At 42.3% G+C, this 27,866-nt stretch overlaps 2 protein-coding genes across 4 annotated transcripts in view; one reads left to right on the top strand and one right to left on the bottom strand.

Annotated features, from left to right (window-relative positions):
- Positions 1-4,458, top strand: part of pcdh7a (protocadherin 7a) — a 40,477-nt gene extending 36,019 nt beyond the window's left edge. The window contains 2 exon segments of the mRNA XM_030094071.1: positions 926-1,074; positions 1,076-4,458. Of these exon segments, the coding sequence (XP_029949931.1) occupies positions 926-1,074; positions 1,076-1,468 (542 nt within the window). The 3' untranslated portion in view covers positions 1,469-4,458.
- crmp1 (collapsin response mediator protein 1) lies at positions 114-27,814 on the bottom strand. Of its 3 annotated transcripts, XM_030094074.1 has the most exons (16): positions 27,290-27,814; positions 25,499-25,587; positions 25,090-25,274; positions 24,793-24,957; positions 24,350-24,411; positions 24,151-24,231; positions 23,416-23,484; positions 23,212-23,332; positions 22,974-23,130; positions 21,439-21,580; positions 21,179-21,349; positions 19,985-20,164; positions 19,181-19,346; positions 18,997-19,092; positions 16,790-16,799; positions 114-129 (listed from the first exon to the last, which is right to left on the bottom strand). In XM_030094074.1, exons 1-14 carry the CDS (start codon positions 27,638-27,640, stop codon positions 19,001-19,003), a joined length of 2,031 nt encoding a protein of 676 aa, XP_029949934.1. In that variant the 5' UTR covers positions 27,641-27,814; the 3' UTR covers positions 114-129; positions 16,790-16,799; positions 18,997-19,000. The 3 variants fall into 3 exon arrangements, with proteins under 3 accessions (XP_029949934.1, XP_029949933.1, XP_029949935.1); XM_030094073.1 differs by lacking the exons at positions 114-129; positions 16,790-16,799 and having other exon boundaries at positions 18,807-19,092; XM_030094075.1 differs by lacking the exons at positions 114-129; positions 16,790-16,799; positions 27,290-27,814 and adding an exon at positions 26,487-26,535 and having other exon boundaries at positions 18,807-19,092.
- Positions 27,815-27,866: the final 52 nt, after the last annotated feature.

A 27,866-nucleotide genomic window follows, 5' to 3' on the forward strand; every position in this document is an offset into this window, starting at 1 on the left:
TTCATTGTGTCGGTTATAATTATACTGCATAATTATGAGCTTGTTTGGTTTTACACAAATTTACTGCCTCTGCTACTGCTGCACAAAAAAAAAAAAAAAAAGGGATTCGGAATACACCAGCAACACTGTGTGAAATTCAAGAAAAACTGGATTTACAAAATGAAACTGTAAAATGCTCGTGTTGATTTTATTGTGAGCACAAGATGTGCAACGGCTTCTCCCTCTGAATCTCTGTAATACGGTACAGCCACCTTACAAATGACTGGAAAGACATGTTTACTATCACTTCCATCATTTTAATTGTGCTCTAACCTTTCCCCAGTATTGATTCACAAATGGCCGGTTTCCATATATGACCACTGTGACCTTCGACCCTGCATTGCATTTACATTTAGTCTCGGCCCGTTGAACCCGCACTCCTGGGAAATAACAAATATTAATTACTTTCTTGGATGTAAAGAAAGTCACACTTGTCATTGAAATGTCTGTTAATTGGCATCGATAAGCTTTGGGCGTGACCTCGTCTTTTCACCTTTCATGTAATGCTGAACAAAGTGTTTTTTTTCTTGTTTTAAAAAAAAACATTCTTTAGAAGTCAGCGATTTTCATTTTGCTCCAACAGCATTTTTCTTCCTTTCTTGTTCCCTCCATATTCTACCCCCTCCTTTGTAACCTTAGCCTCATCCCCCTTCTTTTTTTCTTTTTGACCTATTTTTCTTCCCCTTGTCTTCCTCATCTCTTCTGCTGTACTTTTTGTTTCACTGTCTTCTCATGGCTTCGCGTTCACATTGAAACCGCAGCTGTTTCGGTTCAATTCCAGTTCGAAAGGCTGATTCTCCTGCTCAGAAACAATGAATGGAGGCACCAACGTCAGCATAAAGATCTCATTCCTTTCTTCTTCTTTTCACCGTTCTTGTCCGTCCAGATGCCAGGCAGCTTCCAGATGTGGCTCTAACGGGAAAGTGCACCAGGGAGTGTGATGAGTTCGGCCACTCGGACACGTGCTGGATGCCGGTCCGCGCCTCGCCGCGGCAGCGCCAACGCCACGGCAGCGACCCGCCGCGACTCTCTACCTTTCGCCCCGGGAGACGACAACAACAACCTGCGCGGCAACGACCACGAGAGCGACAGCGAAAGCGCCGGCAGCGCTGGGAGCTCCGAGCCAGGGGTGGTCGGCAGCGGCGGCGAAGGTCAGCGATTACCTTTGGTCAACGGGGATCCGCTGGGCACCCTGGGCAGGGGAGACCGCAACAGAAACATGGGCGATCACAACCGCAACCTTCTGAACCGCAAGATGACCTCGGCGTCCTACGACACGTTCAGCAGCGCCGGCTTCGGGAGGCGCCAGCCGGAGGAAGACGGAGGAGAAGGCCAGAACCCCCCCGAAGTCATACCGCTGACGCGGACAGGCGGGGACTACAAGACCACGTCCTGCCTCACGCTGTCCCGCCGTGAGGTCTACCTGTGATGGCCTTGCAGCGGAGCAGTTCAACCTGGACTGTCCCCCCTTTTTTAAACCACCGAAGAGGGAATCGCTCAAACTTTACTGACAAGACATCAGCACTGACTGACTTTCCATCTGTGAAGGTGTGAACATTTCAGAAAAGAGGCTCGCCAAAAGTTAATCTCAAACTGGAACTTTTGGATTCCGAGTAATATTTATAGGCACTTAAACTGGAGCCGAATGGATCAACTCTTTTCAGAGCTCTAATCTGGAGTACTTATTCTTTTTTTTAAAGGAAAAAAACCCTTTTTTTATCTACTCGTAAAAGTTACCTACAGGCAAAAATCCTACAATGTCCATGTGGAGGAGGACAGTCTTCTCTTCTTTTTACCTGGATCCAATGCATGCCTGAACCTTTGCAACAGAGGAATTTGTGTGAAGGAGAAAGAAGCAGGAGATCGAGACTTTATGAATCCTGATGCTATAAATGCTTTGGTGCATTTAAAGCTGAGGCTGCGGCAGGCCGGATCTGAACTCTACTGAACCATCTGCTGAGAAACACCACTGAGGTTTCATCCACTGAAAATAGATAAGGAGAAGTAACGGGTCTTTGATTGAGTTATTTGGATCTAATTCAAGCCAATCAAACTTTCTAATGCTTAATCAACTGTATCATAACACGAGAGGGAGGGGTGTTAACCAATCAAACTGCTAATCCCACGAGGATCTCAAACAGAATAAGTACAACCGAGTGTGGCCACTGTACAGTTACGAACTAGAAAAAAAAAATCCTGATATGAAACATCAGGTTTTGTTCTTTTAAAGACGTACGTGATTCAGAACAAACAGCAACAATGTGAAAACAAAGACTTTTTTTTTTTTTTTTTTTTACAATGATCAAATGTAACTGTTCAGAATACAAGATTCTCATAGAGTGTCAGTAGTGCCACAGTACTCCAGCGTGTGTGAAAATACCTGTTTATTAATTTTCTTTGGGACCCAGTCTGTATGTATATACTGTATGTGTGTATTTGACGGAACGGCAGCGTTAATGTCTTTGCTGCTGTCCGCAGATCCAGAGGAGACTGAGGTGCTGAGTTCATTATACATCTACAATATCTTAGCGATGTTCATGTATGATAAGTGTTCTTGCACACAAGCACACACAAATGCACACCCACACACACACACACACACACACACACACACACACACACACACACACACACACGCATGCGGCACTTACAAACATATACACACACGCACACACACACATACATACACACAGACCTGAGCATGTAAACACGTACGGTGCATTTACAGAATGTGAACATGCTTTGGGCCACAGTTTATGACATGATTCAGTGGCTGTGTAACATAAAGTATATAATAAACTGCATTAACTCTAATACATGATAACTGAGCACACACAACTCATGCACACACACACACACACACACACACACACACACACACACACACACAAACACGAAAATGCATATGGATACATATTAAGATATACACAATGCGCAGTTCATATGCACTATGTCTTTTTATTCATATTTTTTTATTTTACATATTGCCTCATTGAATTAGCTGTAGCATTTTGCCTGCTCCCCTCCAGCCAGTATTTAAACATGAAATGTATTTAAATAATTACTCATCTTTCTGACTGATGTGTGAGGCTACATTAAAGGGAATTTCAACGCCATCAACTGTAACTACTGATAGACGATGTGGAAATAGGAGATATTCTGCATACACACTGTAAGTAGGACTCATAGAAAAAAAAAAAAAACAAATTTCTGTAATTTCTCTTAGAAAAAAAAAGGAAAGGAAAAAGAGACTCTGCATGAAGGGAAGATAATGCAAACTTTTTTTCTCTCTTTTTTAAGCCACGCTTTTTTAGATACCACGCCTATTTGGATACATGCGTACGAAGTGTGTGCTTACGGGGAAGTGGAGATAATGATGGCAGCGAGGGAGTTTGCTTCAGTGGATGAATATATATATATATATGTTATTTCTTTGTTGAGGAGTGAGTTTGGAGTAACCTTGGGCCTTTTTTTTTCACTTTCGACTTCCCAGAGCTGGCGTGAAGGATGCCACTGGCTATTTGAGAAAAAGAAAAAAAAAAAACAGACAATGTTGCAGGAGTGCAGAGTTGAGCTGCGACCTGTTTCACCACGCAGTGCTGACCTGAACACGCCCATACTGCTGTGCTGAACTGCACAGATAACAGACTCCTTCACGTTCGTCCTTCCCAACAGCTACTGCACGACTTCCGACATGCGCTGCTGCATTGGGCTAAAGAGTGGGTGTGGATCGAGGCCAACGCATCTTAATTCCCATCATCAGCGTGTGGCTCAGTAGTGTGATAGGGATAATAGGGTTAGGTCGTCCCTGTGGTCTTAATGAGTTTCCTTTCTCCTCTCTTCTTCTCCCTTGATCTGCACTGATCTCATTAATGTCTGGATAGGCGAATGTAACACTGCTGGAATTTGCCAGTAAACGTGTCTCTTAAAAAATTTTTTTGGGGGGGAAGATGTGGTTCAGATGAGGCAGAGGCGACGACCCTCTTAAGGGAAAGTTAAAAAGAAAAAAAAACTCAGGTGTGCCACAGTGTTTAACCCAGTCACACTGCTGCTGCTTGACTGAACGGTAAAAAAAAGAAAAAGAAAAAGCAGCAACTCTCATGACACCTTCTTACCTTTTACAGTCGAGATGGGACACGCTCCGCAGTTTATATACCTGTATATACTTTCAACTTTACAACTCTGTTAATCAAACCCACTGATGTATTTACTCCCATAAGCTGTCATTACCCCCAAATCCCCCCCCCAAGACGTGGCTGTTTGCCAAGCTCCGTTTCTGAAAGACTGCTGAGGATGTAAAGGAATTCAAGCCTGTTCTTGAAGACGACTCTGAAAAGGTGACCGACCGAAAACAATCACATTATCTTGCATCATGCAAATGCATTTGCTGAGAGATTACAACAACAACAACAACAACAAAAGACTTGTTCTTGTGCTACAGCAAACTGGTGGAGAAACACGTGTCGGTCACAATGAACCCGAGGAGACCCCAGTCTGAGAGAACTGGAAACAGACTCCCGATACAGCTCTGCTTCCTGAAAGTGGCAGATTTTTCTTCAAGCTGCTGTTTTAAGGCAGTTCCGGGGTGATCGCACCTTTCGAACCCTCAAATCTGGATTTAAGGGAACTTGATGTACATGAATCTGTGTGGGTGTGTCTTTTTTTTTTTTTTTTTATACTGCACGTTTAAAAATGAGTATATTTCAGTCTACTGCGTAATGCAGAGGGGAGACAGAGAGGAGCATCACATCTAACATCCGCTTCCCACTAATCAAGACTTTTTTGAAAACAGACACTGCGGTGGAAATCATGCACCTGTCGCCCCCTCCTGCTGCTCCCCTTATTCATGTACAGATAAAACTACACTGTAGAACAGACAACTGAAAACCATAACAAGATGATGGCATGCTTAAGGTTCAAATCTGCACTTGAGAAAAAGAAAAATGAGAAGAAAAACAGCTTTTTTGTTTTTTCTCGTCTGTTTTCTTTTTTCTTTCTTTTTTTTTAAACGGGACTGGCTCAGTTTTTTTTTTTCTGTTTTTGTTCTGTTTTGGGAGGGTCTTTGCGTTTCGTTTTTTGCCGTTCCCTTGTTGTAATTACCTAATGAACTAATTGCATTTGCTATGAGGAGAAACCGGCGGAGCGGTCGACGAATGGTTTGGTATGAAGATGAATCATGTAAAAGTTTGACTTTGACATTAAAAACTTCAAACATTGCCGTTCTCCGGTTTCACTGATCATTACGGGCGGCCGTAAATACAGTGAGGTGATTGAATTAAGTGAGAATGCACAGAAACACTGAAATAAGAATCTTTCCCAACAATAACACTTGTAATGTTTTCAATTTTTTGGAAATTCCTTTTTTAATCTCCAGACTTGTGACAAAACGTAGAAAAAGACTTGAATGTTTGCCTCAGCAGCTTGATTTGGGAGCTCAGTGTTCGTGTTGGGGTCATTCTTCTGACATCAGCTGGATCCATCCATCTCTTTTAACAGTTACCAAAAATCAATTTAAATGCCTTTATCATCCAAATGGGATTGATCTCTTTCAGAACAACAATGCCCCGAATCGCAGTGCACAAGGTGTCGCTTAATGGATTGAAAAGTATTAAAAAAATGATGCGATTCACATGCCGTATCCTTGGTGGATGTGTTGTACTGTGGCCTTCCTCATCTTAAAAAAAACAAAAACAAACAGAAACAAATTTTTGAGAGTTGTCAAATCAGTAACCTTGGCGGATTTAAACTGCTCCGATGGCATATCGTGTCTTTTACCTTTTATTTCTCGTTAAACTCTTCAGTTCGTCAAAAGTACAAGAAGCTTTTAGCTGAGAAATTCAGAAAATTCAAGCATGTATTTGTACATACTGTGTATTTACCTCTGGGTTTATTTGTACAAGACAAAAAAGACAGTATCAAAGAAAAGCTTTACACCCATAATTTATTTGAAACAGTGAAATTTTCATGGATCGACAATCTATAATTCACAAACAGGATGCGGGCTGCACAGACAGGGCCCCCGGTTGGAGTTCAGGTTGGGCTTGAGGGCCTTTTTCATGTGGAGTTTGCTTGTTCTCATTGTGCATGCGTAGGTTTTCTCAGGGTTTCCTCCAGCAGAATCTTTGACGATCATTTAAAAATGAGTCTTAATTTCCCATTCCTGTGTCTTTGCCCTGACATAGAAACAGAAGCAGGATTTGCTTTCACTTATCGTTCGGCATGTCCAACAATTCAACAAATGACTTAAAATACAGAAAGTAAACGCCAATCGCTTGACTCGATTCTTGGTTGGGCCTCTTCATGCATGAGTTACTGCATCGTGACGGTCCAGCCTTGAGCTCATCCGCTCCGTGGCTCCAGCATCCCTCATCCTCCTCTTGACAGTCCGTCGCAGATTTTCTATAGGGTTCAGCTCAGGCCGGTCGGCCCACCGATCAGGCTCAGTAGCGCCATGGCCGGCAAATCAGTTTGAGGAGTTTTGGCACGGTGAACAAGTGGAACATCCTGCTGCAAAAGGAAAATCAACATCTCTATAAAAACCTGTCAGTACGCAGAAACATGAAGTGCTCTCAAATCTCCTTGTAGACACTCATTGACACGGCGGGCCAAACAGAGCCCAGCGGATGACACGACACATTAAATCATCTCCGACTGTGGACACTTCACACTGGACTGGAAGCGTCTCGGATTTGGATCCTCTTCACTTTTCCCCCAGACTCTGGAAGTTCACTTTCCAAATGAACTATAGAGTTGACATTTATGTGAAAAGACAACTTTGGACTGAAAAAAAACTTCCTGCCTCAGGCTCAGGAGCCGATACTGTAAATATGAAGCACGTTTCTGAGACATATCTGTGTGTAATGGCTCTCGATGCTCTTGATTCAAGCCCAGTTCACTGCTTTTGATGCCCCCTCGTGTTCTTTCGACGATCACCTCAAGACTGCTGTCGCCCCTGATGCTTACTCACTTTTTGCCACAGTTTGTCCCCCTCGTCGACTTCCCATGAATCTGCTTTGACTCTGCCCTCCATGAACATCCAGACCTTTCACTCCTCACTGAGGGGTGTCATTGAGCGTCCTCTGGATCACACTCCGGCAAAGCAATCTTCTTTGCGACCGCATCGGTTTGTGCCGAAGTTGACTTGAGAGATTCACAGTTTTCATCCTTCACAAATAAGTAATTTATGCAACCGTGACTTTCAGATACACTTGAAAGCAGTCGGCGCTAATTACCAAAACTAATTACAGGAAATGCTACATTTTGATTACATGTAATGAGTGCGGAAGACATACAGTTTTTAATTTTTGAAAAAAGCTGAAAAATGATGTCAGGCTTGACTTCCTCCGGGTTGAACGGTGGTGCAGTAACCCGAGCCCCGAGAACTGAAGTTGGAAAAGAAGATGGATGGATCACATTAAAACTTTTTTCTCTGACATGATGCTCTGCACAAAAGGTTTTGAGAGACACAAACAAACAAGAAGTATCTATGAAAGGATCAATGGACCGCTACTTTCTTGCAAGGCCATATTCCTTTATGTAAAGTCAATTTGCAGTTGGCTTAGAATCTGGATTTCACCTCACACTTTCACTAAAACTTCAATCAATTTCTGTGTGAATGATAAATGTTCTGAACAGGATATTTTTTTCAAAGATGGAGAACTTATCTGAAAAAAAGCGTCATACGTGTTAACCTGCAAAGATTAGTGTGAAGGACTAAAAAAAAAAAAAACTCAACCCGTTGTTGTTTTTTGACCAGTATGCAACACTGACATCATGTGGTCATGAATGGATACAACTGCAATTTCACACGATTAATTATGAACCTGCACAAGACGAAGAAGAACAATTAAGGAAGAAAAGCTTTCCATAAGTTCCAATAACATTCCCATCTTCTTTATTTATATATTTATATCAATAACACTTTTAATTTTTGAGCCCAAATCACCTTCTCTGCTTTGCATATCACACAGAATGTGGCTTTACCTTTTATTACTGTTGCAATAGAACAAAAAAATGTTCTGTCTAACCCAACCTGAGAGCTAATTTTCACAAATCGAACACATTTGATGTCATATACATTTGATATGCGAACAATAGCTCTTTAACACATCTGATTGTAGTTGTGAGCTGGAAGAAAAGACTCGAGAAAGGCGGAGGGAGGTGTAACTCTGTGAAGCAGCTGGCACACAAAACAACAATTTGCAGATAAGATAACGATTATCTTCCTGTGCAGCAGATAAATCTAACAAAGCAAACCGTTTTCTAACATTTGGTGTCTTATCTTTTGTGTCTTAATGACTAAAAAGCAAAGAGTGCACTGTGTTTTCTCTGACTTTCATTTTTTAAAGCCTGGACCTCCCGCAGGTCACAAGTCCATCACTTAATGCAGCTTTCTAATTGATTTTTGAAACAATTATAACTGAATATTCACATCACATGTTGAATTAATTGGGCTGTTTGAGAAAAGGACTAAAACGGATTTCCAGTTAAATTGTGTGGGGCTTTTTTCTTTTTTCTTTTTTTTTTTTTTTTTTTTTCTTTTCAGCCTGGTGGCTTATAACAATCTCGCATTTGATTGGGGGTTTAGTTAAAATGTCAACTCATGGATTTGGAGAGCCACATAATTGTGTGGCCTCATTATCTTCAATTAGCGTAATTACTTTTATTAAAACGCCAGCATGTGTCACATCCACTAAAAGTCTGTTTTCAGCCAGGAAAAACAAATGAATTACTGTCCACGGATATAAGTCTTCGGCAAAGAGCGGTCCAGACATCAGCGTCCCGCAGGACTGATTGTTCAGCGGCCTGCAATAAAGTCATAAAAGCACACATAAAAGAAAAGTCATAAGCCACGCTGTGAAAGGAGCCGGCAGCCTCCTTCAAAGTGTCAGAGGGAGAATCGTATCAATCAGTGTGTACTTGTAAGTCATCCTACATAAGCAGTCACTGTAGAATGTTCTGTAAATAAATCACATTGTTTCACCAGGTAAATGGATGAGGAAGTGACAGCACAGCCAAAAGAAGAAGAAGAAGGATGTCAGGTTCTTTGATCTCTTAATTAAATTCAAGGGGTAGACCCGGTGGATGTGCATTTTATTGATTTTATAAAGATAGAAAATGTTGCAAGGGAGGCCTCTTGTGAAATAAATCGTCAAATGTTAACCTTCTCACACAGTGTCCAGTATATCAAATGGTCTTTGGAGTTGTCAGATGCTTTCAGAGGCTTAAGCCGACTCATTTTCTGAGTGACAGTGAACTGCAGAGGATTGCTTCGGAAAAGCCTTTACATGCACAAAGAACCTTGGACCCGGGGCTTCAGAGTAACGGAGACGTTCCTGCAGTACGGTGGATTTCAGCGTGGCGCTCATTTCACCGTCCAATCAGAAGAAGATCTTCACTGATGTCCAGTGGGCTTAACATCTATAATAAAGTGCCGCAATAATCCAAGACCAAAGAAGCACTCAGCATCAATACCACTGAGCATAAAGCAGCGCAGATGTGATAAATTCTGTCAGTACTGTGTTCCTCTGCTGAGGAAAGCCTCGCAGCAGAGCTGTAAACATTCCTTCTCACTGATACACCAGACAAATGATTTGAGATGTGATCCTCCCTGCGCTCCTCCATTGGCTGTCATTTATGCGTTTTCATCTTTTCATGGTCACAACGCCCAGAAGTCATCAAAGCTGTGCCACAGGCATTCTTGGTAGAACAGTTGTTGAAAAACACACATAGACAGCGTGTTTTCACAGCATACATTTCAGAAAGGCGGGGGTCGACTTTTAAAGTGACAAAAACAGGAACTTTCTATTTAAGCTTCCACACGTGCTCCCCTTTTAATTCTGCTTTCTGTGTGCAGCTGAATTAGGTGTGAAGTCTTTACAGAGACAGAGTAACTTGAATTTGCATGTTCTTCCTGTCCAGAGCGATATGTTTGAAGTTAATTGCCTGTGTGTGTGACTACCAGTGCTCTTGTCTGGATGACCTCTCCGGGATGAACCTTCGTTGATCGTCAGCTGGGATTAGCTTGTTGCTTTGATGAAGAGACGTAAAAGAAGGAAGAATAGAAACAATCTATGAGGCATCTCTTTGTTCTTCCTCCATCCATCGTCAGCTGGGATCACTGCAGCGATCCATACCCCCTGACACAGACATCACAGAACAGGAGATCAATGGAAGGACAGATCTGTGGCACAACATAGTTCTTAGTAACACAAATCTAGATGTTTGCGGTCATTCATGGTTTTGTTAATTTCCCCCAGAATCTAATCTCCAGTTTGGAGTTGCCGCTATGTTCCAGTGTCATTTAGCACAAGCATCTCTGTGAGCAGCAGCTGCAGTGAGGGTTTGAAGTGTGTGTAAACAATTATTTTGGCAAATTTGGAGGTGTGTTTTTCACTGCGTGATGCAGTGCAAAAAACACTTCCTGTCCTGTTCAGGATTTATCAGCTCCACCACAAGCCGCAGCCTCCGTTGCTTCATGTTTTTGTTTCACGCTGAGCCAAATGCTGTCTGTGAATGGACGGTCTGGACCGTGGGCCTGTCAGTTCAGCACCTGGACTCCGTTCTGTGAAGCCACGCTGCTTAAAAATGCAAAGCTTCAAGTGAAAAGGGAAATGACAGGATGGGATGTATGTTTTAAACTGACATGAGCATGTTTTAGATCAGGAGGTGGAATTATGTGAGATTAGAAGAACCAGACCATTGATTTTACATTAAGTTCTGAAGAAAATGTAAAATAATTTCCACAGATTAAATTAAGCTTTACACTTAAAATATTTTCGCAGTTGAAATGAGGATTTCTTCACTGTGTTGTGTTGAAATTTACTTAAAATCTTTCCTCAGTGACAAAGCTGCTGGTTCACTATTCATGTATTGGGATTAACTGGCTTTAAAATGTGATGCTAATTAGCCATCTAACAAAGCAAAAAACATTCATCTTGAAGAGTCACACAGTTTAGTTCAGTCTGAGGTATGAGACTCAAATGTAAAAGAGAAATAACTTTAGCTGTTTTTTGCCTTCACACATTTGACTTTGTTAATTAAAATGATCAACTTGTGTCTCTTTTTGTTTGTCTTCACACATTTGTTGATCTTGTTAATATCCATGATGAACTGTGTTGCTATCGTCACACACACACCTGGAAAAGCCTCTCTGGGTGTGTCTTGTCTTTGTGTCTTCCAGGTGAGTTACAAGTAGCAACATGTGACCTTTCTTCATTGCAGAGGCACGTTTAAATTGAGTTCACCTTATTTCACCTTTCACATGACCAAAAAAAAACAAAATTCCTTTTCGTTTTCGTTATTAACCACACAGCTGCTTGGCTGCTGGGCATTAATTATGAGACAGATTTTTAACTCCTTCTGAGTGCAGCTGTGACGGCAGTGCTGTGGTCGATTGCATTAATTGCCTCAAACTTTTAAAATTTCATCAACCGCTTACCTCTGAAGAAAAAAAATTCTGTGCATTCATCTCATAGATTGATTTATCTAACTCAAACAGATCCTAGCTGACTGTGTGTGATGGCAGGACACACTGTGGACAGCTCACCAGGTCAATAACGGAGAGACAGGCAGAGACTCACATGCCATAACTGATGAAGCTGAGAGGAGAAAACACAGGCAGAACAGTTAAACACAGGCTTGAACTTTGGAGTCTCTCCATATGAGATGAGAGCGCTGAGCCCAGACACACATATAGAGGGAGAACATGCAAACCCCACAAAGAAAGGCTCAAACTAGAGACATTTTTAATTTGACACAAGAGTGCCGCCCAAACTGCAGCTGGTCCGCCACTCAGTATCTGCTCTGTAAATTATTTAGAAAGCTGGTTTCAGAGAAAACCCGTCCATGTTTCAAGTTAGGTCTTCAGGGTCAGTATCTGTGTTTAGCTCATGATTTCCAGTGTGTTTCCTCCAGTTTTCTTCCTGCTGTGCAAAAACATGCGTTTGAGGTTAATATGTGGCACTAAAACTGCCCGCACTGCCGGCCTGTGTGCGTGTGTGTGTGTGTGTGTGTGTGTGTGTGTGTGTGTGTGTGTGTGTGTGTGTGTGTGTGTGTGTGTGTGTGTGTGTGTGTGTGTGTGTGTGTCCTGCGATGGCCCTGCAGCCTGTCCAGGATGGAACCAGCCTTCACTCAAAGTCAGCTAAAATCCACTCAAGCCTCCCACGACTCTGAGTTGAGTAAATGGAAGGATGTATAATTCACACTGATGCTACCCTCTGAAAAAAAATAATAACTCCCACTTTCTCTCATCATGTGCAATTTCCCCGTGCTGCAGCAAAGAGACCAATCCTGAGTGTATCAGCATGATCTGTTAAAAAAAAAAAAGTCTCAAGCAGAGACTTGACCTTTCAGTGCAGCTCAACATGGACTCCAACTGGCCAAAGTGAGTATTACAATGCAAACAAAAAAAAAGTGTTTGACTTATTTGACTTGAAAGGTTGAATTTGTATGCTGACTTCAGAGGAGAAGTGATTTGATTTGAATGAAAAGCATTATTAGTCTTATCCCAATGCTATTCAGCTTCATCTAGGAATTTTAGATACATTTATATTGGGCAAACTTTGCTTTAAATCTTTCAAATTAATCATCTTTCTGATAGCAGTGAAAGGGCAACGCTTCAAATGATATATCCCTGTGTATATTATCAAAGAGATGAAGAATCTAGGCGAACAGACAGAGTGCACTTCTTCATTACTTCCTCATACTCTCCTCTGATTGGGTCTCAGCGCTTGTGTGGTTGCTTTCAGACAAGAACGACAGTATTTTCTTGTTTATTGCACAGTGGCTGGATGCAGCTCTGATATTCGCAGCAGGGGCATGCGGGACCATCAGCGGTGGAAGAACAGCACAGCTGGCTCAGTAATTTGCCTGGATGCCGTCGATCTTCTGTTATTCCCCAAAAAGCGGCCTGCGCTCTTTCAAGGGACGTGGAAGTGACTGTATTGTTGTTGCACCTGTTCAGACTTCTGCACACACACACACACACACACACACACACACACACACACACACACATTTCTACTGTTCTCCATTCGTGTGATTGTGTGATGTGCACCAGATGATGTGGGGGGGGGGGGAAAAATGCATAATTTCAGCCTCAGAAGCTCAATATTACATCTCTTTGGTTTGCTCCCGCAGCAGATGGCAGCGGCAGCATGCAGGTCTCTGTTGGTCTCTGTGAAGGTGATGTTGTCTGGATTCAGTTCATCTGTTCTGGATGCCAGAAAAAATGTTTCTTTCCCATATACAGTGTGAATGAAAGTACGTGAAGCCAGAAGAGATTTCCCCTGGAAAGATCACAGAGCAGAGCGATAACTAATCTGCTGTATTAAAGGCTTTTGTGCATTAGAGTTTGCAGCATATCTGCAGAACACCCTCATTTGCTGCTCATGAAATTCTTAAAGATGTGTTTTTTCTCTAAGTACAGATAAGATCATTTTCACCTTGATGCTTCTTATTAGCATCAAAAAATATGATGCTGTGCAGAATCCCACATCACTTCTTATGATAACATCAGACCTGGAAAAAAAATACATTAAATATGATGATTAGTGAGATCAAAACGACAGATTTCTAAACATTCACCTCTTCTCTTTATTTTACAACCCAGCTGCAGTAAAATACTGAAGGATATAATGAATTCTGGTGGCTATAATGAAAACATTCCAATGCATGAGAGTTTAATAAACGGCCATGGTCGTAACATATTAAACTGTTGCGTCAGGCCTGTGAATTAAAGAAAGCAGCCGTTTCCAGCAAACTCATCTACAGAAGAGTTTTCCTTTGAGAAAGCACTTGAGAACGAGCAATGCCAATCTCTGCCGGATGAGACGTGGAAATTAAGTGAAGTAAATTAGCTGTTATTGTCAAGGACTTCAATAAAGGGAAGGATTCCTCTGGGATCGCTGATGGGCGCTGATACACTGGAGCTGTAGTGATAAATAATTACATACTGTGTTGCGAAACACTGGAAGTTGAACCATTTTAAGGCTGATGAGCTAACAACAACCACAACTACAAGGGTGGAGGTTTCATTAATGAGGAAAAAAAAAATAGCTGTGTCCTTTGAGAGTTTATGGCTAAATTTGGCTCCAAATAAGGTTCACTAGAAGAATTTAAATGATACAACACAAACACTTATTGTCCATTCACACCAGTTTAAAGCATCGGTTAGTACAGATAAAGCAGTTTCAGGTGATGCTATTAAGTCTGTTATTCATCCAGCCATCCTTTCATCTGTAAAAGTCAGGGGTTGGAGCTGCATGTATCCCAGCATGCATTGGCTATAAGACAGGGGCTACCCTTGATGGGTTGCCAATCCTTTATAGGGCTGCAAAAAAACAACAACAACAACCTTGATATCTAGTACAGCATGATAGATAGCATGTCTGCGTCTTGCCTTCACAGGCACACCTGCCTTGAATAAGATATTTATTTTTTCATTTCAATCCAGCGATGGACTGGTGATGTGTACTCCTTGTACTCTGCGTTTGCTAATCGTCAGCTGGGTTCTGGCCCACTCATGACTCTGAGTGTAACGCACCAATAAAGAATATGGAAGGATAGAAGCTATTTCTGTGCATGACACCAAGTAGGGAAAAATTCAACAATGGAGTGGCTTAAAATAAAAAAAAAACATGCAAAGGGATATGATAATAAGGTAGTATACTCAAGAATGAATTTCAAGTAGGTGAAATCCAAAGCAGAATCGCAATTTAACCAGCTGCAATGCATCATCGAGCAGTTGAATTAATACCTGTAGCCCACGATTAATTCCTCTCACAGGCGGTATCTGCTGTGCCAGAACAATGATGTAATGCCTCAATCATTATTAAATGTAAGATAGATGATCAATTCTTAATTTATAGCGGGTGTTGAAATATCTTAACGGGAGCTTCTTAAAGCATTATTACTCCAGTTACCCTGAGGTGGCACAGCTCTCCAGCACACTCTGCCGTCACACATATTAAAAGCTTCTTCCTCTCTCTCTCTCTCTCTCTCTCTCTCTCTCTCTCTCTCTCTCTCTCTCTCTCTCTCTCTCTCTCTCTCTCTCTCTCTCTCTCTCTCTCTCTCTCTCTCTTTCTGTCCTCAGACGTGGAGTCCCACAGAGTGTCTGCAATCACCATCTGGATGGGCTGAACTGTCACAAGAGCGATGTGCACTGACATAATAAAGCTCAGCGGCCCGCTCTGACCTTTTAAACACCACACACTAACGCCACAGATCCCTCCTTGGTGGCACAATGAGTGTAATGATGAACGTCAGATATTATCTGTAAATTTTAACATAAAAGCTTCAGCACAAAAGCATAACTGGTCTAAAACACCTCTTTACGGGTCACGGTGGAGCAGTTTTAATGGACAAAAAAAGGTCTGCAGTTGATACAAATCCTCATTCCCTGGGGGGAAAAAATGAGAATTTGGTTTGTCGAGAGTTTTTACAGAAGCAAAGTGTTCAACAGACTGGCGTCGTCAGGCTGCAGAGATTTCAGAATGTGCATGAAAATGTGAGATGAGATCAATGCAGGTGAGCAAAGTGATGAGATTTCATTTGATCTCAGGAGAAACATGCATTTCCTAAATGAATTTGATAATTCAATGCTCCACACAGAAAGTGCAGCTATGAGTGAAACATTGTGATTTATTTTCTAGGGCAGATGTAAAATGGGGTTTCTGTTAAACAGATTCCTCCTGACTGCCAGAAAAGAAAATAAATATGTTAGGAATATTCCTCAGTGTGAATTTAATCATTCTTGACCTTTTTCTCTGCATTTACAATCCCGGCATCGTATAGAAACCTATTTTCCATCTGTCAAACTGTCTTCTGGGAATTTCTGAAATGAAACTCGACACAGACACAGAATTCATTTTAAATCATCCAAAGCAAAAACTGAGTTTCGATCCTTGAAAAAAAAAAAAACTGAATCTATTACGCAGTGTGATATTTGCCTTTGGAAGTTCCTTCCTCATTACTTTCTGAGCTATTTAATTTTTTAGGTAAACGTTATTGTCTAATTCCATCTCTATTTAAATGATAAAATGACTGATTTCTTCTCTCTTTATTACTTATTCTGAAATCACTGCTTGCAAGTGCTGTTTGCAAATAAATCAGAAAGTCTTCATGTATTATATGTCTTCACAGTTTCACAAATTCTCTTTCTGAATTTCTTTTTCCTTCATCAGATTATATCACTAACTTGTTAAGAAATTTGTTTTTCACTTACCTTATACCAAAGGAATCTTTTGATGTTTTGACAAAGCCTAAAGACCACAGGCAGAGCGTGGGGCTCAGTACAGAGGGGGCAGAGCATTCTCCACGCGCCCTTATCATAGTAATTTTACCATTCACACAATACCTCATCCTACCATCAAACAACACACTAATGCTCACTTTTATTGAACCAAGCAAAACTATATGCCTCAGAAAGCAGAATAAAGTCACAAACCAGTTCACAAACTTGTTCTGAAGAACAAATACACGTACGCATGCATACACACACACACACACACACAAATGCATCCTGAAAGGCATCAAGCTCAGAGCGTCCGCTGTCCATGGTGCTGAAAAGTCAGATAAAAACTCATTGGCTAAATCTGTTACAGCTTAAATATAAAATGAACACAGCTGGTCTAAAATTACACAATCTATTCAGATAGCTATAGACACAGCTATCTATATCTTTTGGAATTCACGTATATTAGAAAAAAAAATAGACTCGGTGGTCTCTTATAGTTGAGAGCAACACAAGGCACATTCAAATAGGCAGGCGTTTAAGACCACGGCATTCTGATAAAGATAATATTTTTGAGGGTTTCACTGACTCACCAGTGGCTCCGATGTTCGGTTTTGGGTAGTACCGCTAGCGGCTAGCATAGTGTTTAGCATACTGTTTAACTTCCCTCCAAAGAGTTCAGATCAAGTGCAAAAGAAAAAACTTGTTAACGCTGTACAGCCAATCAGCGCTGGCTTACAGCTCTGATGCATTCATGGACAGTCGTAATGTAAGAACTGGCAAATTGGAGCCCACAATCATGCTATACCTTCTCGCACACACTGAACATTTTATTATAATAATTTATTTACGAGTAAATGTGAACACATCACATGAAACGGGGCGACCGCCCCCTTGCCCCCACTCTGGCTCCACTACAGCTAAAGACCTTTACACAGCATGTACAATAAATGTATTTTCCATCCAAAGGTTACTGTTTTTTACATTAAAAAAGAATTTCTGTTAGGGTACATTCATCAAATTACTCAAAAAAAAAAAAAAAAATCTGTAAACTTTAACCTTAGTGAAAAGCTCAAGGATATTTCAGGACTTTAACTCCTTCAATTCAGGACAAATACAAGCCTTTTGACAAATAAATCTGTTCAAAAGCATTGGAATAAGAGGATCACACTTGGCTCATCATAGGGTTGTGGTTAGCATGACAAAATATCTAAATCACTGAATGACTTGACTGATCTTCCACTGATACTGGTATTAAGTGCAACTTTATAATGCAAAAAGTTCCAAGTATATATCATCCTAGAAGGAATATTCTGAAATATTACCACTTTCCACATGAAAGAGTTCTTCAGACTATGTGCGCCTGACACCAGAGGACCTAATCTCACCTTAAAATTGTTCTTCGAACAAGGTTCCTGTGAATCTTTGTGTAGTTTGAATGGATCTGTCAAAGTCATCACATTTCCCATGTTTTTTTTTTTGTTTTTTTTTTTGACAACAGTCAAGTCTTTATTATTCGTTAGTGGTTCCACTGCAGACATCAGACAACAGCAACAAAACAGAGCGGAACAGAAATACTAAATGCACCATTACAAAGGAAACACTCAAAAGTAATCAAAAGAAATAAAACAGGGTAAAAAGTTTCCCAGTGATGTGTTAAAAGTTCAGCTGCAGCTGTTTTACAGCAACGAGTTCATCATTTCAATACAGCAGAAAGAAAGCTATTTCTGGCATATGAATATTTGACAGAAGACTGACACACATTGTGAGATCTGTACTGTGAAATTATGATTGAGGTACATAAATCTACAATGCATTTTAGCTGTTAATCATTCCTTTTATTTGCTTTAGCTCTGCATATATTTTCACACTGTTAGGGTAAGTACCGACATATTTGCATACAGTACATGGTGATTGACAAAAACTGCGCTTATTGAAATTCACATTAATAGTAAAAACTGATTGTTTTAAACCTAGTAACAACTGCTTCTATCTACACTGAATGCAACTGAGTTTTTAAAGCATACATTAATCAGTATAAGAATACCGTGTGTTGGAAAATGTGTATTAAATACATTTCTCAGTGTTCCTCCATTGTAACAATAAACCACTAATAGTGCAATATTTAAAGATGTGTCCATGCAATATGTAAAACTTGACCCACATTGAAACTGAATATTGCCAAGATGTTGAAACCAGATGTGGAAATCTTGTTGGGGAAATCTTTTTTATTTTTATTTTTATTTATTTATTTATTTATTTTGGTAATTTCCACAGTTGTCCACCAGAGGGGTGGAGAGAAGCACCATGTCTGAGCAGACCCACACAGTAAGACATGAAGAGGCAGGAGTGGAGGTGGGAGGTCATGCTCACACGAGACAGGAAGTAACAATATGAGTCAGGGTCACATTTGGATGTGCTTGGAAGGGGTCCAACACTGAAAATGTGTATGTGTGTATGTGTACTGATCATGGTTTTATCAAAGTTTAACCTACATTTAGAATATTGCAATAACACTTGTTTTTCTTTTCACATGTATAATTATTGTGATCGATGTGCTTATTATGTGTGACCATATTAAATTGATACAATCCTGATGGTCTGCGAAGACCACGTGGTTATTGTACCTAAAAATACAAAGGTATTCATTCATGCCAATGTGCTCGAACTCAGTCGGACATATACACCTGCACACATTCGATGGGTGAAACCCCACATCAGCTGCGTTCAGCCCAGGCTGGTGATGTTGGAGCGGCCACCGGGGGGAGCTACAATGCGATGGCCAGAGCGGCGTGGGACATTGTCATCAATCTGAGCACCTACGAGAAGAGAAGACAGTGATGTTCAGTGCATTCAGTATTTGGATTATTATTGTGTTTCAGCTCAGGAAAGCAGCGCTTCTCTTACCGGAGAGACTGAAGTTGGACTGGTGGAGATTGCGTACGGGTGGAGGCTGGTGAGAGGTCGGGGAAGTTTTGGCTGACGGAGCCGGTGTGATGTATTTGGGAGTGGGAACAACATCGTACACTGGACCATCGTATATCCCGCGAGTTACACCCTGTTTGGTTTTTACCTGGAGAGAGAAAAGACAGAGATACAAAAATAAAACATTTCAGTTGCTTTTAGCTTCGTTAGCTTAGTTTCTTAGAGAAACACAACACTCCGAAGGGTTTCACTCTGGGATTAGATCTGTTCTATTCTGTTGTCTGTTCCCAGCTCTGTTTATATAACATCAGCTCTGAGTTTTGGATTATCTCTTCGTATCTCTGTATCTCTGACTGACCACATGAGTATTGACCCAGAGTTGTTCACGGCAGTCCTGTACTTCACTTTGCATTTTGATCCCCCGTCTGCACTGATCCATAGAACTGTAACCAATACAGTCTCGGATTAAAAAAATTAAATAAAATACTGGAGGACATGTGATTCATGGCTTGATTTAAGATTTTAATAAAGCTATAGCTTCCATTATCCTGATACAATCTGAGCTGCAAAATCTCAGCGATTATTTGCTTTTTTCTAGAATAAATGTCATAAAGTGTAACTATAGGAGTCACAAACACTCACATCCAAGGAAATGTTTTGCTTTTTTGTTTCACCAGTTAGGTTCATAAATCTGAAAATCAACTACACCGTTTACAAAGAATAATGAAAATGGGGTCACAGGTTTGATCATAATCCTTCCAGAAACATCAGAAAGAGTTTTACTACCTGGTTCCTGAACTTCACGCGCTGATAAGCGTAGTCTGGGAAGGGCTTGCGAGGAATAAATCGGCCGGTGCCCTGCTGAGTCTGCAGCTTGCCGTCTTCATAAACTACTCGACCTTGACTCAGCACCAGCACCGGGCCGCCGCGGCACTCCAAACCTTCAAAAATGTTGTACTCGGAGGCCTGGGGAGAAAAGAAGAAGAGGAAAATGTAAGGCAAAGTAAGGTGGATAAGGAAAATTACACAGCATAACAAAACAGAGTCCTTTCATTTTTTTTCTATTACAGCACCTCCTTTGGAGCGCAGAAGCCCTCCATCGACTAGGCCCACTGTGCTGTTTCAGTTATTCTGTTTTATCTGAGGGCTTAATAGATGCAGCAAAAATGCAGCGTTTGAGAAGATGGGGGATGAATAAACGAGAGGCCCGGGGCAAGCAGAGAGAGCGCTGGAGTCCATACAGGGGGATGGGAGTATAGATGGCAGCACAGGATGGGTGAGGGGTGAAGGGGGGATTATAACCCAAAGCTGGCACCAGTCAGGATTAGGTCCTTTGAGAGTGGCAGAACAGACCGAATACATTAACCATTGTCTTTATCGTCTGCAGCGTTTTCCAGTTTTGAATCACACTGCTCAAGGCAAATTCTAACCTCTGATGTGATTCTCCTGAGGGGAGACTGATTAGAACGTATGTCCTGATCTGCCCAAAGGGGTATTGTGCTGGTTAAATAACCTCCGTTTGAGTTGGAAAAATGTCTATGAAAAGAGGTTAATGGAGTTTTTTTTTTTCTTTTTCTGAGACTCAAAGTATTAAAACAAAGCATGTTTTTATCATCCCATTGTAAATTCTGTAAAATCATGTTGTTGTTTTTTTTTTAATCAATTCTACAGGCAATAGAATGATACGTATCTGCAGCGTTTTCCTCTCGAGAATTCACTGCCACAATATGAGATGACATCCAGACTAAACAGAATATCACTCTAAGTTGGAAGCAGTGTTCAGGCTGTGTGTCACCTCCTGTGATCTCTCACTCAGTTTAAATCCTATTTCACACGCTGCAGTCTCGTACGAATCCATCTTAATGCATCTTTTTCCCCCGTGTGTGTTTCATTGGCTCGACTCCTTCAGATGATTTACAAATCCTCCCCCTTTCTCTCATCATCAATCCCCTCCGAGCTCCTTTTGATTCTTCATTTTACCGACTGCTGGAGTTTGGCTGTGATAGTCTTGACGCTGTCGGGGTCCCAGATTACGATGTCTGCATCCGAGCCCACCGCTATCCGGCCTTTACGTGGGTACAAATTGAAGATTTTAGCGGCATTGGTAGACGTGACTGCAACAAACTGGTTTTCATCCATCTTCCCCATGGCCTTCGAGACAAAGAAGTGGATAAAATACTTAGAAAACAATAGTGAGTTCAAACAAAAGACAAAAGCGCACAGATGCTCCGGATGCTCACCACAGCCTTGTCCCAGACGAAGCCCATTCTCTCCTCCACGCCATTGGTTCCCTCTGGGATCAAGGTGAAATCGTCTTTACCGATTGCTTTCTGAGAAGTGCTGTAAGCGCAGTGGGAGCTGCCCACCACCTGGAGGTCACCGCTGCATCAGGGCAACAGGGTCAAAGATCAAATCATCAGAGATGCTGTAAATAATGTTTAAAATGCTGAAGTGCTGTCAAACTACTGAAATTCTCCAGGTCAGGCTGCAATTTAAAAATAAAAACAAAAAAGGCACTACACAAAGACAGACACTCCTGCATGCAGCCACCAGGTGTCCTCTTTGAGTATATGAGATAAACCAGGAGTAATGTAGAAACCTGCCTGCTGAACAAGCCAGAATGATGCAACTGAGCTGCAGAACCCATCTCCAAAGCTCAAATCACATGATAGAAAGACACCCTGAAAGATACACTGCAATCCCACAGCACATGCACTGGCAAGAGGCTCAGACTGACTAATGAAATGCTATGATTATCATAATTTCTGATGTATGGCCTTTTATTTATTTGTTAATTACAATGATTACTCTGTGATGGTCTGCTTTGGGATCATCACCCCGATGCCAACAGAGTGCTTATTATGGTAATAACAGGTCTTGCTGAAGACTGGAAGGCAGAGGGTTTTTTTTTTTCATTCTCTCCATTTGTTCACGTCTCTGAACAAGAGCCTAAAAATACACCCTGTCTTTTCAGGAGAGGCTCGAACACCACAGCAATGTCACAGCACAAGCGTGACAGCGCCGATCCGCCTTGAGGAGCTAAAGTTGCGGTCGAAGGGCAGGAGAGAAGGGAGGGTGGGGAAAAGGTGGAGTAGGAGGAGGAGGAGGAGGAGGAGGAGGAGGAGGAGGAGGAGGAGGAGGGACGAACTTGGTAGCCAAGGCAACAGATGATGAAGGATTCTAGTTCGTGTGCTATTTATGGAATCGGGGACAGTCAAAAGTGTGCATCTGCAGGTTCTATGCATTGTATATGTGTATGAGTGTTTGAGTACTTGAACTGAGAAGGGAGGTGGGTTTGGTTCATTTCTCTCGATGATTTACATGGAGCGTCTGCTCTACTTACATCAAAATGAAAAGCTTTCAAAACAATTACCCATCCTTTTTTTTATCTATAATCAAGTCCATCCTTCCTTAATTCTCAGACATCTTTACCTTTCCCCATCTGGGATGCTAGTTTACCGGAAGATGCACTGAAATTACGGATCACAGGAACAGTTGTTTGTTGCACAGGAAATGAAGGTCCGTGTTGATGCCTCCTTTCATGTCAAAAAGCTGATTAGCATTTCACATTGTGCAGAGGTCACAGCTAAATGAAGCTCCAGGTTTGCCTTGGCTCTTAGCATGCATTAATTAGAAAAGTTTGTTCGGGTGTTGGGGCCAGTGGAACTTTCTGCAACTTTACATCCTTTTTCAAGTATTCCAACTTTTTGTCCTCAAACAGTTGGAACTTTGGATTCAAAAGCAATCTTAAATAGTTGAAATGGCTGCATCTTACCAGGCCAGCAGGGTGTGGAGATGGTCTGGAGTTGTGGGATCAGGGCTCAGAGGTGGAGAGGTCACATATGCGGCTGCTTTGGCCCAGTTTTTACTCCAGTAGTGAGAACCGTCTGTGGCTAGGCTGGCTGTGATGGGCTCACCGAACACCACAGATCCTGGATGTAACGGCAGCCAAACAGTTTAACCCAAATGATTATAAAAGTAAAAGAAAGACTCATAAAAGAGAGAGCGCTGACCTTTCCTCCGGGCCTGAGTGATGGTGTCTGCAGCACTCTTGCTCATCACCTTTGTGATGTAGACGGGGCAGTTTACACGGTTACCAAGAGTGATGGCTCGGAAAACCGCCTCAGCCTCCAGCTGCATGGAAATGAAGTAAATATATAATCAAATCAGTACAAAGTTAGATGAACAAGGAAACACTGAGGATGTATGAAAATAACCTCCTCGGGTCGACTCAAAGGATGACCTTCAGGACCGGTGATTCCCATTCCCAGAATTTTTCTTTGTTCCTGAAACACATTTGAAATAACCTTCATGAGAAGTTTTGTGTCACAATCAACTGTTGGAAAATTCCTAGGTAGCAGAAAGTAGTAGAAACTTCGGAACTAGGGTTTAATGAATCAGGACCTACTTTCCTAGAATACCTGTTCATGAGCACCACAACAATATGAGCATCACAGAAATGTTATAACAAGAAACAAACCTTTTCTTTTACCATGGATTGCAGTAGTTTTTCATCACCCGGTTCCCCATTTCCATTACAGTTACATTAACAAGGATATCATTATCATTCATCAGCTCCTCAATTATCATTCATTACCGTGATTTATCTGAACGTACTTCATAGCTTCTGCCATAATTGTGCTATTAATGGGGGACCATCGTCTTCATGACCACAACTAATAGTTGTCATCCCTGCTACCGGCATTATCAGCACCTTCACCTCGACCATCTTAATCACCATTACATCACCATCATTAGTATAATAACAGTCTACAGTAATGGTGGCCTAAGATAAACCTGTCATCCTCTGCAGCGGCAGCGGCAGCGGCAGCAGTATTAATTCTCTCTCTCTCTCTATCTCTCTGAGAGCCAAAGAGTTATGTAACAAGAACATCTCTCAGTTCCAGTGAAAGTTATATGGGACTATAAGAGTGAAAGACTGTAGCACTTACCTGAGCTATCAGGTCCCCATTTTCAGCATGAACTAATACCACGGCACCCAACTGCTTCAGGAAGGAAAAAGCTTCATACAGCTACAGGAGTAAAAAACAAAAAAAAGGGCAGATTAGAAATGGAAATTTACAAAACTGAAGTGATAAAATCAATAAATTAGCATTAAAACAGTGTACATGGAGAAAATGTCTAGCATACCTGAGAGTCTGTCATCTGGTAAACATCTTTATAAGCCATGTACACTTGAAAAGAGTTGATACCTGATGACAGTAACAACAAAGAAGATCATAGAGAATCATCTGAGATCAAATGGACCGTATCTTTAACATGTGAGCCAAGCAATCTGTGATAAAACACGACACCCAAGCTGCTGTTTTGGTTCACATGGTGTGTTCTTGTGTAGTTTTCCCAAAATAAGTTTTTTTAAAACTAAAAATAGATTACAAAAAAATTACATATTACCACCATGACAGCATCATATCAAGAACAATGAATCTCCCCTGTGCTTTCAATGTAAGAGGATTCAGCACTTCGCTAAATTGTGTCTAAATCTGCCCCTATTGTTGTGAAATGTGTTCAAGGCAGGGATTGAGAAAAGAATTACAGTGACGACCACATGTCTGGAACATAGTTAAACACACCTTTCTCCTGCACCAACAGCTCCAGCTCATCTTTGACAGTTTCATTCCACTGGGGGATGTCCACGTGCAGAGAGTAATCACAGCATGCCTTTTTATCTGCGGCCTCCTGCCAGCGTTCAAACGCCTCCAGGAGACTGTCGTCAGGCTGAGGAGTTACATGGTCAACTGAAGGTAGAAAGTATGAAAGGTTAGCAGTACGTACATTATTTCACAACGCTGATACACACTGACACGATCATGCTATGTTCTGCACTGGGATAGAAATGGACAGTCTTTTTTCGAGGTATTCCCACTCACTGATCATGGTGGTGCCTCCGGCCAGTGCAGCCTTGGTGCCCTGCAGGAAATCATCAACGGGCTGCGTGCCCAGGAAGGGCTTCATCAGACAAGTGTTGACATCTATTCCCCCCGGGATTATCATACGACCATTGGCCTCGATCACCTTCACGCCCCCTGGGACAACCAGATTCTCCCCCACTTGCCTGCCAGATAGCAGACAGATGATGAAACATAAGGAAGGGCGAAAGAGAAAAAAACATGCACAAGGGCAAATACAGGAAAAAACACGGGTATGGGTGAAAAACGTTTGTGAAGGTGGAGAATAGAAGGTGAAATTATGAACAACAGTGGATTGCTTACTAAAACTGCAACTATGAGACTGCAATTCATGCAACAATACATTTATTAAATGCCCTGAAACACGTACTTGATAAGCCCATCCTCAATGTAGACATCTGCATAGAAAGACTGGTCATCATTGACCACTCGCCCTCCTTTGATCAGCAGTCTGTCACTCTGTAGGGGAGGAGGGAGGGACAGAGAGAGGGAGAGGATGAGTTACTGTTTTGATATACACTCGGATTGCACAATCAGTTATATAATCTGTGACCTTTTAACAAAATTGACACAGTGGACGGACGGACAAAAATTCGGAGTCACGCAAGCGCTTTGTATGGCTGGAGTTTACCAAAAGTGAATACGGCTCCTCATTTCACTTGTAGAATCTGTTCAACATGGAAAATCTAGCAGCACGGTGCAACAACAAGCACATTTTTTTTGTCTTACTACTATGTGTCCACACCCTCTTTCCAACACCCAGGGTGCCTGGCAACACCATCAGGAAGATGCTACGTCTCCATAGCAACTACTGATCATGCATGGTACCACATGACAACAGCTGACAGCCTGCTGAACCATCAGCATCTCTAGCCAATGGGGATGCTCACAAAAAGGGGAAACGTTCACACCGTTTTATGCAGCATCACTTCTGTTGTCACCCTTTAGATTAAACTGTAGTTCTTTTAACCAGAGTTTATTTATTCATTCAAATCAGAGCTACTGCGTAAACTATAAAAGCACTGCGAAGGATCCATTCCCACACATCAGTGTTTGTATGTCTCCAGTACGACTCCTGATTCCACAGTCACCTCAGATTACTTAATCCCTCTGACATGCGTTGAGATTACACAATCCAGACCGGAGGAGGAGCCCATGCTCGATCTGACACTCAAACCCGAGGAAAGTCACCTATCTCGGGGTTGCAGTTTCACACAGAGGCAACATGAGAGGGCCCTGTGCTCTCTGTGGATCACTAAGAATTTAATCCCCTTTCTCTTGGCGTTTGCTGCACGGATTTGCATTCAACGGAGCTCCTCCGGCGACTGTCCGCCGCCGGTCCAGACCGGGTCTCTTACCGTCAGGTGGGGGATGCTGTTGTTCCCCTGGTACCCGGTCCCAGACATGCTCTCTCTCTCTCTCCCTCTCTCTCTCTCTCTCTCTCTCTCTCTCTCTCTCTCTCTCTCTCTCTCTCTCTCTCTCTTTGGAAGAGTTTAATTTACGCCCTCCGCCGCTCTCTGCACCCCTTTTGTCTGCTCCGATATACAAGTCGGTTACTGTTTCTGTGTCAGTCCCAGCCGGAGCGATGAATCCGCCGCCGCACGGCCGCGTCGGGTTGCGTGCAGCGCGCTCAGTCACAGACAGGTGACGGTCCTATTGCGTGCGCGCCCGGTGCCAAAGCGAGCCGAGCTTCCACCCAGTGGCGTTCCCGGAAAAAAAAAAATGGTGTAGCTACTAGCTACGCATGTGGCGAGAGACGAGAGCGCCCTCACGCCACCAACATGTATACAAGTCACTCACGTGAGGAACACAAACACAATACAGCGAGAGGCGGCGCTGAGTGGCGCTGTCCACTTCAGCACCACACACCTAAAACCTGTTATATGCTTTATAGAGCTATGCAAATGCCAGCCAGAATATATAAACTGCAATGCAGCACTAAAGTTCATAATTTATGTAGACTGAGGCTGTATATATCTAGAATAGCTCTGGGTATGAATGGGTTTCCAAACCCTGCGCTCTAAAGCAAAGACTATCTTTCCGAATCAATGATAAATTATGGAGGCACTAATTTAACCAAGGCTTAGTGTTGCCTTTCAGTTGGAAACAGGCTGTATTTGATAAGAAAGTGAATAATAATCTCAGAGATTATCAGTCGTACCTCTCCGTTTGCGCTTTCGTTTCCTGGTGAAAATCTGACTTCGGCTCCGGTGCGAGCATCGCCTCTGTCTCCGGGGGAGGCGGTCCGCGAGCCCTCCCGAGCCTCACCGGGTGTCTTACCGAAAGTGTCACCGGTGTCCAGGAGCCTCTCCCGGCTCCCGCTTCTCGGGGTGCGGCTCCCTTTCCTCCCCACTGCGTAGCTGTCGAAGTCTATGGTCTTGCTGTCAAACGCCCCCTCCACGGAGCTGAACATGCCGAAGCTTTTGCGCTGGTTCGGCCCGGTGGTGATCGGTCCAGCCAGGTAGACCGGCAGCTCATCCTCTCGGTTCCACTGTCTCCTGCAGTCAGACATGGTGGTTCTCACAGAAAAAAAACGAAGCAGTCCTATAGCCCTCTGGTCTGGAAATGATGAAGACAGCTTTGCCTGTTTAACGTGTAACCGGGTCACGGTCCCGCCTCTCCAGGCAAGCGCACTCACTCGATGCTTTGGGCTGTGAGAAGCAGCCAGAATATCCAACCTTCAAACATTCAGAAGATGCGGCGATTTGGCGTTCGTGGGTGTGTCACTGTGAACTACT

Source organism: Salarias fasciatus, chromosome 6, assembly GCF_902148845.1.
Source record: "Salarias fasciatus chromosome 6, fSalaFa1.1, whole genome shotgun sequence".
In the NCBI taxonomy this organism is placed as follows: Eukaryota; Metazoa; Chordata; class Actinopteri; order Blenniiformes; family Blenniidae; genus Salarias; species Salarias fasciatus.